The 19641-nt window shown below is 46.7% G+C and overlaps 1 protein-coding gene across 5 annotated transcripts in view; it reads left to right on the forward strand.

Annotated features, from left to right (window-relative positions):
• Positions 1–18755, forward strand: part of GOLGA3 (golgin A3) — a 39017-nt gene extending 20262 nt beyond the window's left edge. For 4 of the 5 annotated variants that reach the window (XM_077307689.1, XM_077307688.1, XM_077307691.1 and 1 more), the window contains exons 15-24: positions 2047–2263; positions 2949–3092; positions 3968–4165; positions 4700–4816; positions 5651–5790; positions 6874–7006; positions 8245–8367; positions 9196–9360; positions 12929–13092; positions 13925–18755. In XM_077307689.1, coding sequence (XP_077163804.1) covers positions 2047–2263; positions 2949–3092; positions 3968–4165; positions 4700–4816; positions 5651–5790; positions 6874–7006; positions 8245–8367; positions 9196–9360; positions 12929–13092; positions 13925–14132 — 1609 coding nt within the window. In that variant the 3' untranslated portion in view covers positions 14133–18755. The remainder of the gene's footprint in view (positions 1–2046; positions 2264–2948; positions 3093–3967; positions 4166–4699; positions 4817–5650; positions 5791–6873; positions 7007–8244; positions 8368–9195; positions 9361–12928; positions 13093–13924) is intronic. The other variant, XR_013226167.1, reaches the window with a different exon arrangement.
• Positions 18756–19641: the final 886 nt, after the last annotated feature.

A 19641-nucleotide genomic window follows, 5' to 3' on the forward strand; every position in this document is an offset into this window, starting at 1 on the left:
AGATGGGCGTGTCCACAGCTCTGCTTCCCAACCCTATTCTGTAAGATCGCCCCATTTCTGAGATTCCTTGAAGCTGAAGGAATGTTTCAGGAGTTTCTCAGTGGTAAAAAAGTTGAGAAATGCTGACTTAGACTAAAACATGAAAGAAGGATCTGGTTTTCTCATGTCAAGTAGCATGACCAAGGTCGGAAAGAAGAGTTGCAAGGTCAGATTTCTTCCCCATGGGAAGCACTGCCTCTGGAGCCATGTAGATATTATTGCTATCTCATGCCATCCCCAAATCGGCTTTCTCAAAGGGTTAGCTAAATGTATTGCACCAAGTATATCATGCAATCAGTACCTGCACAGTAACCACCCGCTGCTATTTTTGGCAGTCTTTAGTACAATTGCTTATTTTATTCCCACTGTAGTCTTCAGTGAGGTTTTGGCCTGTCTGTTCTGTATTAAGGAAAGTCATGAATGCAAAAAGCTACTTCAGACTGAAACAGGCACTAGGTCCATCATGGCCCTCATAGTCTACTCAAAAGCAACTCCTCTGGCTCTCGAGCAGAGGTCTTTCACATCACCCGCTTCCTGATCCTTTTAAACTGGACATGCTGGGGCTTGAACCTGCGACCTTCTGCACGCTAAGCAGATGCTCTGCCGCTGAGCCATGGGCCTCTCCCCAAAGCCAATTGAGTCATTTTGAAATGGAAGGCACAGATCAACAAACATCCTTGCTCATTTTGAGAGCCACACTGCTGTCCATGCATGTTGTCAGAGACAGATGGTCAGTTGGTGCAGTCCTGAGCTCTCTTCCGAGTAGCTTCCTTAGGCAAGTGCGCCTAAATTACATGGCTTTAGCAGTGCCTTTAGAAAACCAGGCCAGATTTGATTCTCACAATACGTTTGTCACTGTTTGTTGTGACATTTAATTATTCGCCTGCATAATGCGGTTTGCGTTTGTTATCCCTTTTTTGTTTTTCATCCCAATTAGTATAAAAAGACAGTGGGATTAGTAAGTCTTTGGGAATGTTGCCAGCATTCTGCTCGTAAAGCCCTTCGTTGTGCGGTACATGCTGTGTGCCGTGGATGCACTGCTGATATTAAGGCCAAATTAACTTGAATTCAAATGCTAATATTCATGCCTTCTGAGCTCTTGCCCAGATTTAAGCAGGGGGGGGTTAGGGGGGAGAGGAGAAGCTCCATTTTAGCAAACTGGAGGCAAAGTATGGGAGATGTTTCAGGAGATAGATTTCGGGCACCATTAAAGGGGCAGACTAGGGGAAGAGGGAGTAATACGCAGATCTGACACACAGTGTCTAGAGAAGCTCTTTGATGCCCCATGTTAAATAGCTAGGAAAGAGGGTGTTTGCCACTCGGCTTTCTCGGTCATGGCATCCAAATTACTCTGTACTGGATCCAGAGTTTGCAGGAGGACACCTTCCATGAACAGAAGATTCCTACATAAGTAGGGTTAAAGGTCACCGAGAACAATACACTTAGCATTTCTATTGCTCTTCCAGGGATATGAAGGGTGTAAGAAATGCATGATGCAAACAGACAGAAGGTTCAGGTATGACACAGGAGTTTGGAATGAGAACAGCAATTTTGATTCGGGGAAAGATGCCTAGGGAAGGAGCATTACGCTCAAAGTTGGTGAGATAATTTGCACGAACAGTGCAAGAATCTGACACACAACTGTGGGTTCAGCTGCAACTGCTGGAACCCCTGCTCCACTAAATAATATGGAATTGCCCAGATTCATGCCTTCACTCAGATTATGAAGGACCGCAGCAAAGGACAAGGAATAGGTTTGGATGGATTTCCTGGTATTAGCTTTTATGTGCAACTCTTCCCTGTACAGCAGGGGTAGTCAAACTGCGGCCCTTCAGATGTCCATGGACTACAATTCCCAGGAGCCCCTGCCAGCGAATGCTGGCAGGGGCTCCTGGGAATTGGAGTCCATGGACATCTGGAGGGCCGCAGTTTGACTACCCCTACTGTACACCATCGATGTCCCAGAGAAGAAATTTAATGAGTCTTCTGGTTTTGTTCTAAAATCAGGGCCATTACTGAGCAGAAGCAAAAAATGAAGCGACTGGGGTCTGATCTAACCACGGCCCAGAAGGAGATGAAAGTCAAGCACAAAGCCTATGAGAATGCGGTTGGGATCCTGAGTCGGCGGCTGCAGGAAGCCCTCACTGCAAAGGAAGCATCGGAGGCAGAGCTGAGCAAACTGAAGGCGCAGATCACCGACGGAGAACATGGCCAGGCAAGCCAGGTAGGCCAATGTCCCGTAGTTTGCAGTACTTGAAGCAGAGGCATATCTTGGTGGCTCTCTGTGGCCTTGAAATCTTCTGCCCAGCAGAGCTTTTTTATTGGTTTGGGACGTTGTTCTAGATTGAACTGAATGTAACGGATTAACAGGTCCCTTTCTACGTTTTGGCCCCAGATCATCCTCAGCTGCCTAGATAACATATATCTAGAGTTAAATTCAAATGAGTAGCCGTGTCGGTCTGAAGTAGCACAATAAAATCAGCGTCTAGTAGCACCTTTAAGGCCAACAAAGATTTATTCAAGTCGTGAGCTTTTGAGTGCAAGCACTATTAAAGGTAGAATTGGGGGAATGGGTTTGAGTTGGGTTAGAACTGTTTTTCCGCCATATTCTATTTTACTTCATTTTCCTTGATTGTAAATTATGTCCATGGTTTTAAGGGGAAGTTTTACTGGGGTTTTATACAGACTTTGTAACCCGCCACAAGCCAGCTGGGAGTGGTGGGTAAGAAATTGAATAAATAATAATAAATAAATAATCTCCATCAACTAATTATACGATTGCTCGGCCAGCATGAATTTGCAAGTGGCAAAGTAAGGTATGCCACGAATACTGGTCAGTCTTTCTTCAGCAAAGCAAATGTTCTTCCGGGTTCTTGTTCTGACGAGGTTTTGTCGATCTTGGCCTGCAGGAGAGGATTCAGGCTCTGGAGGTGGAATTACAAGCTCTCAGCCACAGCAAAATGGTGCTCGAAAAGGAGCTGCAGGAAGTAATCAACATCACCAGCCAGGAGCTGGAAGAATACAGAGAAAAAGTCCTCGAACTTGAAGATGAGGTAACGATTCTTTGCCCCTTTCGGAAATGAACAAAAACATTTGAGTATCTCCTGTTACTACCTACAGGCGTATCATGATCCTTCCAAGTTTTGCCGGTCTAGCATGCCTAGAAGATGATTTAGACCAGCGTTCCCCACAAGTGCCATGGGGCCCACCATGCTTTTCAGAAAGTGGATGGGTCCATTATAAGTGTGTGTGGGAGGGGCTTGTTATTGGCTGCCCTCATTCAAATTACAGGGTTTTCCACTGGAAGATCAGGACTGGTAAGGAGCTGGGCTTTCCTTAGTTAATCTCTGGTTCCATTTCCCCTCCAGGCTTTCCTTCTTCCCAGGCGGTATAAGGAGGGGGGTATTCCATTTGAGTTTGGTTCCTGTGGCATCCATTTTGGGCTTGGCTCTGCCTCTTGAGGCAGAGACTGGTATGGTGTTTATTTACCCCCCTCAAAGTTCCAAAGTTGCCCACAGAGGCTCAGAAAGTTTGGGGACTTCTGGGGTAGACTTTTCTTCCCTATCTCCTCTTTCGTCCATCGGCTGTAAGTAATGCATGCATATCTGGGAGCATTGGGCTAATAGCCTTCAAAGTAAGGTCGGTATTGAAATAAAATCTTAGGGTTGGAAATTTTCCTGCCACCTGAAATTCCCACCCATTCCCCCTTGCTGCTGCAGACACCCCACCTGTCATCCACGGTCCCCTAGCCCCTAGAAGCAGCATTCCACAGAGATCAGTTCGTTATCCTGGGAAGAAACGCAGGGAAATTCCACTGGTGGAAAATTGAGACTGGATCCAACCCTTAGAAATCCGTGGTGCAAAAGTTCACAATTTCCGTTCTTCCCAAGTTGTTCATTATCCAGTGACATTTTGTACGATTGTTCAGCTTCAAGAATCAAGGGGCTTCCGGAGGAAGATTAAGCGTCTGGAAGAAATGAACAAGAAGCTGTCCCTTGAACTCGAGCACGAACGGGGGAAACTTACCGGCCTTGGCCAGTCCAATGCCGCCCTGCGGGAACACAATCGCATCCTCGAAGCGGCGCTGGCCAAGCGAGAGGCGGATCTGGTGCAACTTAATCTTCAGGTACTCGTGCCATTTCCATTCGCTCAGCAATCTAGGATTACTCTTGTGCCCGGCGGCACGTTTTTATCCAATGGGACTTTTCACTTATAAGAATTTTTATTTTTATAAAGATAGACAGAGAAGATGAGCCTCTTGTGGCGCAGGGTGGTAAGGCAGCAGACATGCAGTCTGAAGCTCTGCCCATGAGGCTGGGGGTTCGATCCCAGCAGCCGGCTCAAGGTTGACTCAACCTTCCATCCTTCCGAGGTCAGTAAAATGAGTGCCCAGCTTGCTGGGGGGTAAACGGTAATGACTGGGGAAGGGAATGGCAAACCACCCCGTATTGAGTCTGCCATGAAAACGCTAGAGGGCGTCACCCCAAGGGTCAGACATTACCTGGTGCTTGCACAGGGGATACCTTTACATTTACCTTTTTGGACAGAAAAGAAGAATAGATTTTGGTTACAATATATCCCCATCCCTCGAACTCCCAACACACTGTAACGCATGGTCTGGTTTTATCCCGCTGATCTTTGAGTCTTCTGGATGTCCCAGGTGCAAGCCGTCCTGAAGCGCAAAGAGGAAGAAGATCAGCAGATGAAGCAGCTCGTCCAAGCCTTGCAGACGGCCCTTGAAAAAGAGAAGACGAAAGTGAACGACCTCAAAGAACAGGTACGGGCCTGGGCAAGGGCTTTCATCACGAGCGTGAAAGGCAACCTGAGCTTCTAGGTTAAAAAATAGAACAACCTTGGCGGGATATGCAGGTCTGGCAAAATGGCACCAAGTTGCAGCCACCCTACAGCAACCTCATAGATCAGGGGTAGTCAAACTGCGGCCCTCCAGATGTCCATGGATTACAATTCCCATGAGCCCCTGCCAGCATTCGCTGGCAGGGGCTCATGGGAATTGTAGTCCATGGACATCTGGAGGGCCGCAGTTTGACTACCCCTGTCATAGATCATGGGTGGCCAAACCATGGGCTCCCCAGTTGCCCATGGACTACAATTCCCACGAGTCCTTGCCAGTAGGTGGACAACAGGGGGCCTTCCATTTTTCAAAAATATTGCCTTCTGTCCCGTTTAGGAATAGTTGGTAAGGAAGTTTGATCTCTCTATTGGTCACAATGTATGTGTTGTGTGTATGTTAAGTCCCGTCAAGTCTCTTTGGACTTCTAGTGGCCCTGTGAATTAACATTCTCCAAACGTCCTGTTGTGAACAGCCTCACTCAGGTCTTGCAGACAGAGAGCTATGGCTTCCTGGATTGACTCAGTCCACTTAATGTCGGATCTTCCTCTTTTCCTACCGCCTTCAACTTCCCCTGGCCTTTGTGTCTTTTCCAGGGGCTGTCGCCTTCTCATAACGTGGCCAAAATACAATTAGTCACGTTAGCTTCTAGGGAAGAGTCCAGATTTGATTTGATCGACTGATTTGTCTCATGGATAACTTGCCTAAAACACTGACGAGCTGGAATAGGGTAGTTACAATCACGCCGTTTCCCTGTTGTAGGTTGCAGCAGCCAAAGCGGAGGCAGCCCACAACCGCCGTCATTACAAAGCAGCTGCCCTTGAGCTTGGCGAGGTGAAGCGAGAGCTGCAGGCCAAAGAAGCACTCATCCTGGCTCTTCAGGCCGAAGTGGACAAGCTCCAGTGAGTATCCCGACCAACCCGGAAGCGCCGCGTTTACCAGAAGGGCGGTAGCTGGAAGTTTAGTGAAACTGCAAGACTGCTTTTACATATTCCAGGAAAAACAGGTGCGCCTGGCTTGGTTTTAGGGCCTTGAGGAGCTGTCGCTTTGAAGCCAGCTCTGAATGCATCCCTGCCGCCTGCCAATTACTATGTACCTGTCTGCTGCCATTGGGGTTCTGCTGCTTTGTGGTTCTTTGGTCTCCTAATTCCTAGGTGATCTTTGGCTCTCCCTCTCCTGCCCCAGCACCATTCCTAGCACAAGCGCATCTTGTTTGACATTGTAATGAAATCTCTCTTTCAGGGGTGGCCAAGCTTCGGCTCTCCAGATGTCCATGGACTACAATTCCCATGAGCCCCTGCCAGCATTGTGCTGGCAAGGGCTCGTGGGAATTGTAGTCCATGGACATCTGGAGAACCACAGTTTGGCCACCTCTAGTCGTTACTTATACCCCAGCCATCCTCCTGAAGTTGCTTAGAAAAGTTTTCCATTTGCAGGAAATGCCCTTCTTTAATATGTGAATGATCAGCATTTCCTATGGCATTTCAGGGAGAATTTGGTAGCTTCCTGGAATATTAGTTAACGTGAGGAAATGGTAAAGCTTGGGACACATCTTACCACTGAAAAATAAGCCTGATGTTCCCAGCTAATGTAGAACATACCAGCGTGGTGTCGTGATCAAATGATAACAAACCTGAGCAGACAGAGAGCAGTTCCAATCACTTACCAGGCAGTCGAAGAGATCCACAGTCAGGCCCATTCTGCACCCATAGGATAATGCACTTTCAGTGTGCTTTGGCAGCTGGATTATCCTGTGCAGAACAGGAAAATCTACTTCTAAAGTGCATTATCTATTGTGTGCAGAATGGGCCTCATTTCCCATGCCAGTGATCAGCACTAAACTTCCTGGTCCAATCAGATTGTGCCGTCCAAATGGACCAGCCATGGGCTTAAGGAATGAGTCAGGTCCTCTTTTGGGAGCTGGAGGCAGCGTGTTGGAAACTGGGGCTTGGTGCCACTGTTTTGAGTCTCCCTCGTCATTCTAGGGCCGACGATGGGAAGCATTCCGAAGAAGTGTCCCAGTTCCAGCAGGAATTGGCGGAAGCCCGGTCCCAACTTCAGCTCCTGCGGAAGCAGCTGGACGAACAGCTCAGCAAGCAGCCTGTAGAAAACCAAGAGGTGACAAGCTTTAATGTGGCCCATTCACTGCTCTCCACTGCAGAACGTGATTTGCTGTCAAGTATAGCTAAGGGAAGCATTTAATACATGAACACATGAAGCGGCTGTCTACTGAATCAGACCTTGTCCATCAAAGTCAGTATTGTCGACTCAGACTGGCAGCGGCTCTCCAGGGTCTCAGGTTGAGGTCTTTCCCATGACCTCCTACCTGATCCTTTTAACTGGATGCTGAGGACTGAACCTGGGGCCTTCTGCATGCCAAGCAGGTGCTCTGCCAGTGAGCCACGGCCCCTCCCCTTTAGTTCACCCTTCCATTTACACAAGGAACTGTTTTGCCGTGCCAGCAAGCTGATGCTAAAATCTGCACTCCCTTGGGACACCTGTAGATGTCACTGTTAACAGCAGTTGCTGCCGCTTGGTGATATGAAACTGTTTCCCCTATCTGCTGGTTTTCCCTGTTTTGCAGCAGTTGGGGCTGTGCTCAGGTGATTGGTTGCCAGTTGGCCGTGTCCTGGGCTATGTGGCTGGCAGTGTAGTCCCACCTTCATCTTGGATCCAGATTAAAAGGGCAATATCTGTTAATTCTGCCTTCCTGCTGTAGACACACGCATACACACACCCATCCTCATGTTTTTCTTCAAAGATATCTGTTCCCCAAGAGCAGAATTTCACAGAGGTCAGCCAGCTTCTGTGGAAGTTCCATTCTGCCAGCGGAAATTTTAGTCTGGATTCAACCCAATGTATTTCCGATGGGAAAGAACATTCCTAAAGTGAAACAAAGGAGTTGCTTGGGGTTTTTTTCATGTTATCGGTTCATTTGCTTTGGGATTAGCATTTTGGGGGATTGCCCAATCTGTCTACATGATCATTGTACCTCCTTAGCTATTGTATGCTTCCTGTAAGGAATTTTGCCATGCGATGATAAAAAAAAATTAATCCAGCACTTATTTGAAAGCACCGTTGCATTGCAAAATGTTGTAAAATCTTGAAGGGTTCCCTGCCGTTGCTTTTGTGCACAGGCTATAGTGCCAAACCAGCGTCTCTGAGCTCCTGCAGAGGTGGGGCAGGTACCTGCATGTCAGCGCTAGAATTCAATGTCTGGAGAGCAACATCCTCTATTTCTTTTGCATTCTTGCACAAACCCATTGGCTGTAAAAATTTCATTGGCCTCAGTGGAACCTGCTCTGCGCAGGTGTGAAATTTTGAATTGGGCTTTAATGGACTTTTCTGACTCGTAGGTTGAAGACCTGAAATGGGAGGTCGATCAGAAGGAGAGGGAAATCCAGGCCCTGAAGCAGCAGCTGGACCTGACGGAGCAACGCGACCACAAAGAGTTAGAAGGTGTCCAATTGGTGCTGCAGGTATTGAATCTGACCGCTCCCAGAAGAACCGATCTGGTTGGCTATAATCAGGGAGAAGCTTCACTAAAGAAGCTTTTTGTTTAGGGTTAGTAAGTGTCTGAAGACACTGGAGAGCGCTTAAGTCAGCTACAGTGAAGCAAATGGTAGTCTCTGGCCCCAAAGGACATCTGACTTTGACCAGGGTGGAATGACCTCCCAGAGGACACCAGGGCCCTGACAGAGCTGTGTCTGCTCCACAAGGCCTGCAAGATGGAGCTTTTCCGCCAGGCTTATTGTTGAGGCCAGTACAGATAATGCACGAAGAACCTCTCTGGGCCTCCCCTGTTCCTCGCTCGCTGCTCATTTCTCTTTCGTCCTTGACCACAAGGAGCAGTACTTCATGACAGCTGGCTGGCTTAATTCATTTATAGCTGATCCAAATGATTTAAATAGTTTATTGATAGGTAATTGCATTGATGATTTTAACTGTATTACATATTAACCAGCCCGAGATGACTGGTTCGATAGAGCAGTCTATAAATATTAATAATAAATAAAATAGGTCACTCTTAGCTTAAGCCTTTTTTAGCCTGCCTCATTGCACTGCACCACAAATGGCAGTGTAAACCGCCCTGAGCCGCAGGAGAGGGTGTTATATAAATGTAATAAATTAAACAACTGGACAGCCTACTCGAGGAGACCCTGGAAGCTGAGAAGAGCTCCTAGAAGGGCCATGGCCAAGGAAAGGTTGAGAAAGAGCAGTTGTGTTACACGTTCTCCCCGTTTCCCCTGGACTTCAAATTCTGGATCAGAGACAGAGGGCTTCAAGGGAGTTCGTTTCTTTCCTAGAATATCAAGACCGAGCTGGAGGTGGTTCGCGACGACCTGTCCTTAACCCAGAAGGATAAATTCACACTCCAGGCAAAAGTGACTGAGCTGAAGAACAGCATGAAGACGCTGCTCCAACAGAACCAGCAGCTGAAGCTGGACTTGAAACATGGGAAGATGAAGAAGGTATGACGCTAAGGGAAAGGAGCTGGTTTCTCCTAGAACCCAATGTATTGGCCCCTTAAGGTCAAACGATTCATAGTGGCCAAAGCTCTTGAGGAATAGAACCCTCTTATCCTCAGTTGGTACATCGGACACGCGCCTGTAGGAGGAAATGGTAGTTGTTGGGGGTCACACTGCTGTTAGCAATGTTTCGTTTCTCAAAATGTGTGTTTGGGTGGGGACGTAAACCCGCCACCAGATTTTGCACATTTCATGAAGCTGGTTCTGTGTTGCAAAAGCCATAAGAGATGTGTTGATCTTCAAGTCTTTTGCTGCCACCATTTTCATTTCTGGAAGTTTGCTAACATAAGGTTGGCCATGACATGTTTAATTAGGTCTGTGAATTTCTGTGTTTTTGGGGCCATTAAGCCTGAAGTATGATTTCTAAACCAGGCTTTGTTATTTAAACGTGGGAAAGGAGATGAACTCGGAGTTCAAACGCCAGTTCTGCTCAGACAACAAGTGAAACAAAAGATTAAAAGTTAGCTCAGGAGCTGCTTCCCAAAGTCAAGTGGCCAGTGAACAATAGGTCTTTTTGATCTTCTGGCATTAGCCATGACCTGCGAAGCATTTAGTTGTTGCCTGATAGAACAGTTGCCTGAGCAACCTGCCTATTGCCCAGGAGTTTGCATTCTGGTCTTTCTCCCTTGAGGGTTCTGGGCTCAGCCTTCCTTTTCATCTCTGGCAGTTTCAGACAGGTGCTGGGAAAATGGGTCCACATTTGCTTCTTTTTACGATGTCCTCAAGGTACAGATGGTATCTCAGCCAGAGATCCCTTTAACTTGCTTGGGCAGGCTTCGAATTGTCTCTTCTCATCTCCTGGAGCAATAGTTCCCCCGCTTTCTGAAGTGAGACGCACTGCTCCTTCTCTACTTCCCTCCTGGCCTCATGACCCACTCTTGGGTCCGGACCAGCAGTCAGAGAACGGTTGGCCTAGAACAACGCATCCCAACCGCATCAGGAACCACAAATGGGGCGTGAAGCTTCTGAAAATGGGTTGCAGGCCCGTCTTTCCTAATGGCCACCCCTTCCCTTTCCATTGCTCTCTTTTGTACTTTGGAAACCAAGACCTAGCCCTGCAAACAGGCCATTCCGTAGTTGGTTGTTTTTTCTTCACTGCATATACTAAAGTGTCCTCATAGCCACTAGAGTCAGAATCCTAGGAGAGGATTAGAGAGAATGAGAGGCTGTTCAGAGGCTGGGTTGTAACCTCCACATGCAAAGGCAGTATACTTTGGAATACACTTTTTGTGGGTTTCTTAGTGGGGGCAGCTGTGCCGTTGCCGCTGTGCTTGTTGGCTGAACTAGGTGGGCGCCATCACAGTTTGCCTAGGGCCCAAAAACCCCCATGGGCCAGTAAATTTGGTCTTGTGGCTCACCATGCCAAAAAGGTTGGGAATCAGCCCTGCTCCCATAGTCCTTGGCCAGAAAGATGCTGCACACAATCGGCTGCTTCTTCCTCTAGAGCAGGGGTAGTCAAACTGCGGCCCTCCAGATGTCCATGGACTACAATTCCCAGGAGCCCCCTGCCAGCATTTGCTGGCAGGGGGCTCCTGGGAATTGTAGTCCATGGACATCTGGAGGGCCGCAGTTTGACTACCCCTGCTCTAGACGCAGCATTCTGTTTCAGCACAGCTTTCTGTAGTCCAGGGGTGGCCAAACCATGGCCCTCCAGTTGTCCATGCACTACAATTCCCACGAAGCCTTGCCTGCACACTGGCAGGGGATCGTGGGAATTGTAGTCCATGGACATCTGGACCACATCTGGAGAGCCATAGTTTGGCAATCCCTGCTTAGTCTCCTATATCCCAGGTCATAGGTTGGCCAGGTCATTGCAGAGGGCTGCCAACAATCCACAAGTTGTATCCCCTTCTTCTGTGGATGTTTAAGCACCCTTTAGGAATATATACACTGGGGGCCTGTGAGGAATATTGCAGGGGTGGGTGGGGGCCCTTTTTAAAACTCTATCCCTCCAAATATTCTTCTCCAGTGCTTACGGGGCTCCCGCCGTTCGTTTCCCCTTTAATTGACTCTCAGCAACTCTCTGCTTCCTGCTGGAGCCTGCTCAGTCCTCAGGCCGTTCCCCCCCCCCCCGTTTGATTAATTTGCAGAGTCATATTTTCCTGCATGCCCAGCGAATTCCCTAAGCAGAGATGTCGAGATTGTCTGTCGCATCACCCATATAGGCTCCAGCCGGTTTTCCACTCTATATAGTTTCGAGGGAGTGAACCCTTGCTAATTCACGGTTCCTTTCCAGCTCTCCAAAGAGCCTTCAATTACAGCATCCTTGACGTTGCTGAAGCACAGCAGCTGATGGGCTGAGCTTACGAAACTTGCCAATAACTAGCCTTAGGCAAGATCATTCTCTCTCTCTCTCTGTCCGCCCTCCATGTGTAATGCAGGGGTGAGATATCTTGCCACAGAGTTTGCAACAGGGTAGCTGAAATGCTTTGAATAGTCATCCTTCTCGTTCTTTGCTAGTCCAAATGGACTTTCTCAATTTTCTGCTATCATCTTGATTTGAACTTTTCCTGGTAAGAAACCTGGCTTCAGACAGTCTAGTTTCCACTCGGCAAAGGTGCTTTGTGCTGAGTCGTGCTGCTGGTCAATATTGGTCAGTATTGACTGCTTTGGTTGCCAGGGTTTCAGGCAGAAGACGTTCACATCGCCCGTGACGCAATCCTTTTAACTAGGGATGCCGGGGACTGAACCTTGTTGAAACAACTTAATCGGTCATCAGTCTGCTTCTGGATCAGGCTCAATGTACTGGTGTTGACCTTTCAGGTTTTACGCGGCTAGGGCCTTACTTACCTACAGGACTGCCTACCTCCTTATGCCCCCCGCAGGGCACTCCGCTCTGTGGGTATGAATCTGCTGAGGGTCCCAGGCCCTTGGGAGGCATGCTTGGCCTTGACCAAGACCAGGGCCTTTTTGGTCCTGGCCCCTACCTGGTGGGATGAGCTCCCGTATGAGCTGCAGGCCCAGATGGGACTCTCTAAATTCTGCAGGGCCTGCAAAACGGAACTCTTCCGCCAGACGTTTGGTTGAGGCCGGTTGAGGGGGCCCCCGGGGTATGAGATCTCGTCCCCGCCCCCAAGTTTGGATGCAGCATTACTGCTCTGGTGGCTGCCACCCTCATTTTTGACCATCAGCCACTGGTTCCTATCTGGACCAATGCTGGAGGGCCAAAGCATAGGAGTTTTTAATCCTGAATTGTATACCGCCGTTTTTATGCTAGAGTTTTCAGACGTTAATACTGGGGCGTTTTATGGGAGATTTGTTTTTGTGTTTTCTCTATTACTTTGTGAACTGCCGCAAGCCAGTTTCCTGGGAGTGGCGGTCTATAAATCTAATAAATAAATGAATAAACCTGCGACCTTCGGCATGCAAGGCAGAGGCTCTGCTGTTGAGCCCTCTCGAACGTGAACGTGGAGGAAGGGTCATTTTATTTGCGGAGAAAATGTGTCTCCTTGGGATCGCTGGCCACTAAGAAAGTGCTTATTTCTGATGTGGTTTCCTTTCCCTTTCATAGAGGAAGGAGCTGAAGGGAGAGGCAAATTCTTCAACCCCCGTGACGCCAGTGAAGATCCCCGACTGCCCTGTCCCTGCGGCGTTGCTGGAAGAGCTGTTGAAGCCCCCAACAGCTGTGAGCAAAGAGCCTTTAAAGAACCTCAACAGCTGCCTCCGACAACTCAAGTGAGTAGATCTCGTGTAATTGCGCATCCCTGACATTTAGCACAGGGTTTCATGAAACCCCGGCGTTTCTTGACGGGCCAGGAAGGGTTTCTCGAATGGGTGGGAGTGAGTTAATTTTTTATATATTTTTAAGATTGTTAAACATTTATCGGGGGATAGGACCACATATGGTCCTGTCGACCTGCCCCCCCTCCCAAAACAGCCAGTGATGGGCCTGGAGGGGGTGGGAAGGGGAGGGGCCCTGGGTTGGCAGGTACACAGCTATGCTTCCCAACCATATTATGTACGATCGCGTCACTTCTGGGGTTTCTCAAATCCTGAAGAATATTTCAGGGGTTTTTCAACCTGCCACAGGGCGGCCCTGGAAACTCCTAAAAGGGCCATGACCCCCCAAAAAAGACTGAGAATGGCTGATCTAGAAAACCGAAGAAGAAGAGGAGGAGTTGGGTTTTATTAGCCTATTTTTCACTACGAGGAGTCTCCAAGTGGCTTACAATCACCATTCCTTCCCTCTCCTCACAGCAAACACCCTGTGAGGTAGGTGGGGCTGGGAGAGCTCTGAGAGAACACCTCTTATCAGGACTGTAACTAGCCCAAGGTCACCCAGCTGGCTGCATGTAGAGGATAGGGGAAGCAAACCCGGCTCACCAGGTTAGAAGCTTGCCACTCTTAACCACTACACCACGCTGGCAAATAGCGCTTTGGACTCAGATGGGAAGTTTACAGATGGGAAGCTGCCACGTCTGATTGCATCTGTCCTTCACTCGTATCGATCATCTGACTGACGGCTTCCCTCTCCATCGTCATCCCCTCCCTACTTTGCTTTCCAAAGGCAGGAGATGGACAGTCTTCAGCGCCAGATGGAGGAGCACACGATCACGGTTCACGAATCCATGTCTTCATGGACACAGATCGAAGGGCAGCTAACAGGCCTCACGACGGCCTCCCCTGCCTCTCTACCAGGCAGCCAGGAACTTCCCAACAGCGAGGGAAAGATGCAAAATCACGATGCTGGTGGGGAAGAAGAGTTGACGCAGTGACCTCGGCCCTCCTCGCTTCCCTGGAGACCTGTTCTAAGTATGTAAAAAAAAAAAAAATCTTTTATCAACTCATTTGTGGGGGTTTTTAGAACAGACTTTTCGAATTCTCCATATTTCTTTTTTTGTTTTTAATAAGAGAGACATGAAAATAAGCAAAACATTATTTGAAGGCAGGACTCCATCCATCTTTCTTTAAACCCATCTCATCTGAGAGGGCGTCATAATTTGGTAGGGAGAGTCCTGGGCACCAAGAGGCCTCCAAGAGAAATATTTTCTCCTTCTCCCTGCCGCCCTCAGTTGAGACACGGACCGAGGCAGAATTGGGCCACGATGGCCATTTTTCAGATGTTGCACCAACGCTTGTTAGGAGTGCGCACTAACCGAGATCTTCCCGATAGCAAATGTGCCGGTTGGTTTGCATGTGCCAAAGAGATTTGCACTTGCAAAATAAGCACATTGTACCATTCAGACAGGATGGCTACTTTTCATGCCTCTCTTGAACTGGCAAATGTCTTCAGTCATGACTCAGTCTGGTACGGATTTCGGAATGTGAGCCAGCTTGCCGCACCTGGTGACTTGGGACGTTTCATTGCATTCTTCTGTCGGGAGAGACCCTTGATTCGTTGCGTTCTCTATAGCACACGATCCATAGGAAGCATATCTTCTCTGTAACCATGAAACTCAAAGCCTCGCAGTATGAAGTAGCCCCATTGCATCAACTGGGTCTGCTTCGAAGTAAACGGATTGTGTGTCCACAACCAAAAGCCAGTAGGGAGCTTTGTTTTACTTTGGCAGATTGATTTGCACTTTTTGGGGGGTACAGGGTAGGGGATTGCACAGAAGACACCTCCAGTGATGGGGTCCGTATAAATACTTAACCCTGTTCTGTCCTGGAGTATCTGTTATAAGGGGCTTATGTATTATAGGTCACAAACGGCCAGCGTTTGAGTTTTTATTGCTGTTTTTTAAATGTAATTACATCTTTAAGTTGGGTGTTTGGAAAATATTGTATATAAAGGGCTCAGGAAAGCCAGCCCAAAAACCAGAGCTTTTTAGCAGTGTAATTAATTCACTTCTAAAATCTTTCCAAGAGGAATGTTATATATTGCCTACAAACCTCTGTTTGTTAGCTTTAACTCCTCCCCTCCTTCCTTCTAATCCCTGATTAGGAGCTTGGTGCTCATGTAACTTTCTCTGCGGACATACCTGCTGATCTAAGATGCCTTAGACTTTTCTTCCATCCCTGCCCCACAATGGACGATGCAGAGACTTGCTTCCATCTCACTAGATTTCAAAGCAGACAGACCCAGCTTTGTATTTTGAAGAGCGCTCCAGGTGTGCTAGAGAAAATTCATATAGAGGTCGAATAGATATGAAAGTCTAGGCCGTAGTGTGCAGTTCACCGAGCCGTTAACTTTCGGATCACTCCTCATCAACATCCAAAGCAACCGTAGGCATGTTGGGCTATGGAGATGAGGGAACTGGGCACACAGCTGCGGTTTTCAGCAGCAGCTCTGTGTATGTTACAGTGGCCAGTTCCAGCTTTACAATAAGGCAGATCTATTTATGGCAGATCAGAACTAGAGGATTAAGGATTTCTGCCCCTGGAGGCAACATGATCTGCAGATTTGTTTTTAATCACATTTCTCAAAGGCAGGAACATTTTTATGTGGCGGGGGGAGGATAATGTTTGCTTTACAGTGCCATCCTAAGCAAAGTCGCATTGTTCTAAGCCCACTAACTCCACTTAGGATGGCACTGTTAACACGAGAGTGCGTCAGATGATCCAGCTCACATAACCCCCAGCAATGGCATTGTAGTTTTGTTGTAGAGTTGGTCCAACTCTAACTTTCTTTCAATGACAGGGAACTCTGTATGTACCTAGACACAGTGTTTTTTCCCATTTTGCTTTTTAAAAACTGACTGATTGGCCAGCTTATTTTTTTTTTTTTACTTGCATTTGAAACATGTTTGCTGTTGAAAATGACTGATTTTTTTTTAAGTCCAATAAGACATTTTACTTTTTGCATATAATATATGAAGGAAAAAATACTCACCTAAATGTAAAGGTTTGTTTGTTTTGTTGCATTGGTGGGGAAGGATGTATCTGAACACCACGTAAGCTATTTTGTAGGACTAATCAACTTCTCAAGAAGGAAGGAAACAGCCAAAAGCTTTATTGACTGATCCAGATACACTGAAGGTTTCAACTACTAAAGTCTATTTTACTGAGTAAATAGTAAAGTATACTTTCTTTCTTCTTTTTTTTTTTTGCTGCTGTCCTCCACTTTCTAGAAGTTTATGTAACTGTTAACTTAAAAAAGGAAAAAATATTTAGTGTTTAAACACCAAAGTTAATACTATGTAATGGTTTAATAATGGTTTAATATATATCCAGCACCAGATGAAGTTTTCAGTGCTTCTCAGTACACTGTACTATTTACAAGAAAGGACCTTGTGTGAGTGTGTGTAGTTCCAGATAAGGTTTTCATTTTGCTTCTTAGTACACTGTATTACTTACAAGAAAGGACCTTGTGTTTGTGTAGGTACACAAGATTCCCAACTATATATAGTTGGGAACCTTGTGTACCCATAAAGCAGGGGTAGCCAAACTGTAGCTCTCCAGATATCCATGGACTACAATTCCCATGAACCCCTGCCTGCACACTGGTGGGTGATCATGGGAATTGTAGTCCATAGACATCTGGAGACCCACCGTTTGGCCACCCCTGCCATAAAGGATTTTTTAGCATCAAGAAGCCAAAACAACATTTGCAGTTGCTAAACAACCATATGTTTCCAGAACACGGAATTAATTATCTGAATTAGTTCTGCTGAATCAGTTCAACCAGTTTTTCAAGGTTTCGCCGATTTCTGGCCAGCTTGCTAAAAGAAGCCAGGCTGTATATTTATAAAGCAGTGTAGCCTTAAGCCCATGTTTTCCTTCTTGGAGTGAAAAAAGCAAATTAAGTTGTATTTTAGCTGAAGGAAATCAGAGCTCTCCTTTTTATCTACCCAACCCGAAGACTTCCCTTTACTTGACCGCATTCTTTCCCCCTCCCCAGTTAGTTAACATCGGCCATCTTTTCTGGTTTGACTGTTGAGGAAGCAAGACTGTTGAGGAGGCTTTGAGAAATCAGAGGAGTAATACCTCACACATTCTGCAAATGTATTGAATTTTTTTTTGGAAGCCGTTTCCCATGTCCGTTGATCCTTGGTGGTGAATATTTCCCAATTGCCTTTCTAATGGAAAAAAAGAGATGGGGGATGGATGAGAAAAATGTGCTATTTGTGTATTACAAAGGGGTTAAAAAGAAAGCAGACTTCAGTGTTGGTTTGTGAGGTTTGGCAAAGTTGTTTGAGAGCGTTTGTCAACTGTTTGATAGTGTTGGATTAAAAAAACCCAATTTCGCCAGATGTTTTATAAGTTGCGCATCCCGTATTCAGTACGTTGTATGTTAACTTGAGTGTCTTCCAGGCTGTTGCTTTCTGGTTGCTCGATTCTTTCTTTCTCGGGCATACGGTTGGACACACCCTAGGCCAGCGGTTCTCAACCGCTCTGAGTTGGCGACCCCAACTGCGGTGGCGGGGTCGGTGTGCGTGCACGCGCGGGAAGTGTGTATGTGTGCATGCACATGCAGGTGCATAGCGATCAGGCAGCATGGAGACAGCCATTGCCATGGCTCCTCCTCTGCCGGCCACCATCCGCTGCCACTACCTGCCTTCTCCGCAGCGGCAACCAACCAGGGCCAACCAACCAGGCCCCAGAAGGGGCCAGGCAACCCAAAATGGGGTCCCAATCCACAGGTTGAGAGCCACTGCCCTAGACAAGGGGTAGTCAACCTGTGGTCCTCCAGATGTCCATGGAGTACAATTCCCATGAGCCCCTGCCAGCGGTTGCTGGCAGGAGCTCATGGGAATTGTACTCCATGGACATCTGGAGGACCACAGGTTGACTACCCCTGCCCTAGACAAAGGCAATATTATTGCTTTATCTTCCTTTGATGATCCGGAAAAAGGAAATTTCATATTTGAGGAAAGCAGGGTAGATTCCAAACTGACATCTGCACGCCGATAGATTATGTAACATTGGTATAATCTACGTAGAATCTGAGACCGTGGAAAGGAGCATTAAAGCTAGATACTCTTTTCTAAACCAAAAGATGTCAATTTGTCTTTCGGTGTGACAGGCAAAAAGGGAGTTGTTGCTTTAATGTAGAGTGTGAATGCTCTACCACATACTTTGTAATAAAACAGTATATTTTATGGATGCATTATTTCCCCCCCTAAACCTGCCCCCCAATCCACACACACACATGGTCTTGCCCTAAATAGATCTCTGTTAATTTCTTGGGAGTAACTTCTGAATGTTATCATGCAAAATATTGCCTTTTTGTCCATATCTTCAACCAACTGCTGAGTCAGATTGTATCAGTAAGCGGGAGAATAAATCACCTCTGTAACAATTTTAATTGGGATACCCAGCTGTGCGGGAATCGTTAAAGTTGTGTTTGACTCTGGATTAATGATTGTGACCTTTAAAAACGCATGTTAATTTAAAAAGGATTAAGATGTGCATAAACATTCTTGGAAGGTTTTGTGCAATAAACTATTTTTCATAAATGGTTGCCTGTTTGTTTGTTTTTTTTGTTTGCTTTTCATGCTGCATTTGAGTTGGTAGCTCAAGCCAAAGGGAAACTGTGAGAGATAGCAATACAGTCAAGATGAAGTCTAAACAAAGCAAATCTGTATGGGAACAACAAAAGATCAAGAAGGCAGCTGAGATGTGAAGGCTCATTTAAGAAAAGAACTATGATTTGTTCTAGCCTGCTGAAGTCCCTCTGCTTCCCAAGCCCCTGTCCCCCTATGCCCCTCAAATCTCAGGAATTTCAGGATCCAGAGTTGGCAGCTCTATTCCCTCTTGGAAAATGGGCCCAAGTGTTAAGTATGGCAGCACCCCTGCCTTACAGACAGACACACTGTCTTCTAAAACCAGTGGCACCCCTAAATAGTCTAGGCTTAAACCAAAACCATGACCGTGCTAAAGCCTGCTCAGGCCAAGTCAGACTTCATCTTTGAAATCTTTGAAATGTTGGCTTGGACAGTACCATTCAGGAGCACAAGTAAAGAACCACATTTTTAAATATGCTTGTGTCTCCAAAACTCCCTGCAAATGGAAAGCTAGCAAAGAAAGTTAGGATGAATTAAACGTATTTATTTCTCTTGCTGGGCTTAAAGAAATATTTTTGTTAGGTCTAAAATGTTTTGTGCAAATGCACAACACGAAATAGCAATGTAAGGCATGCATTCCTTCTGGATGAGTGGCATTGGCTTGGACAATATTGCTCAGGGCTTGGACAATATTGCTCAGGGGTACAAGTGAAGAATCGCGTTTTTAAACGCACTTGTATCTCCAAAACTCCCTGCAAGCAGAAGGCTAGCAAAGAAAGAATGAACTATCCTTTTTTTCTTGCTGGGTTTAAAAATATATATATTCGAGGAGTCTCCC

The sequence above is a fragment of the Paroedura picta genome, chromosome 13 (assembly GCF_049243985.1).
Source record: "Paroedura picta isolate Pp20150507F chromosome 13, Ppicta_v3.0, whole genome shotgun sequence".
Lineage (NCBI taxonomy): Eukaryota > Metazoa > Chordata > Lepidosauria > Squamata > Gekkonidae > Paroedura > Paroedura picta.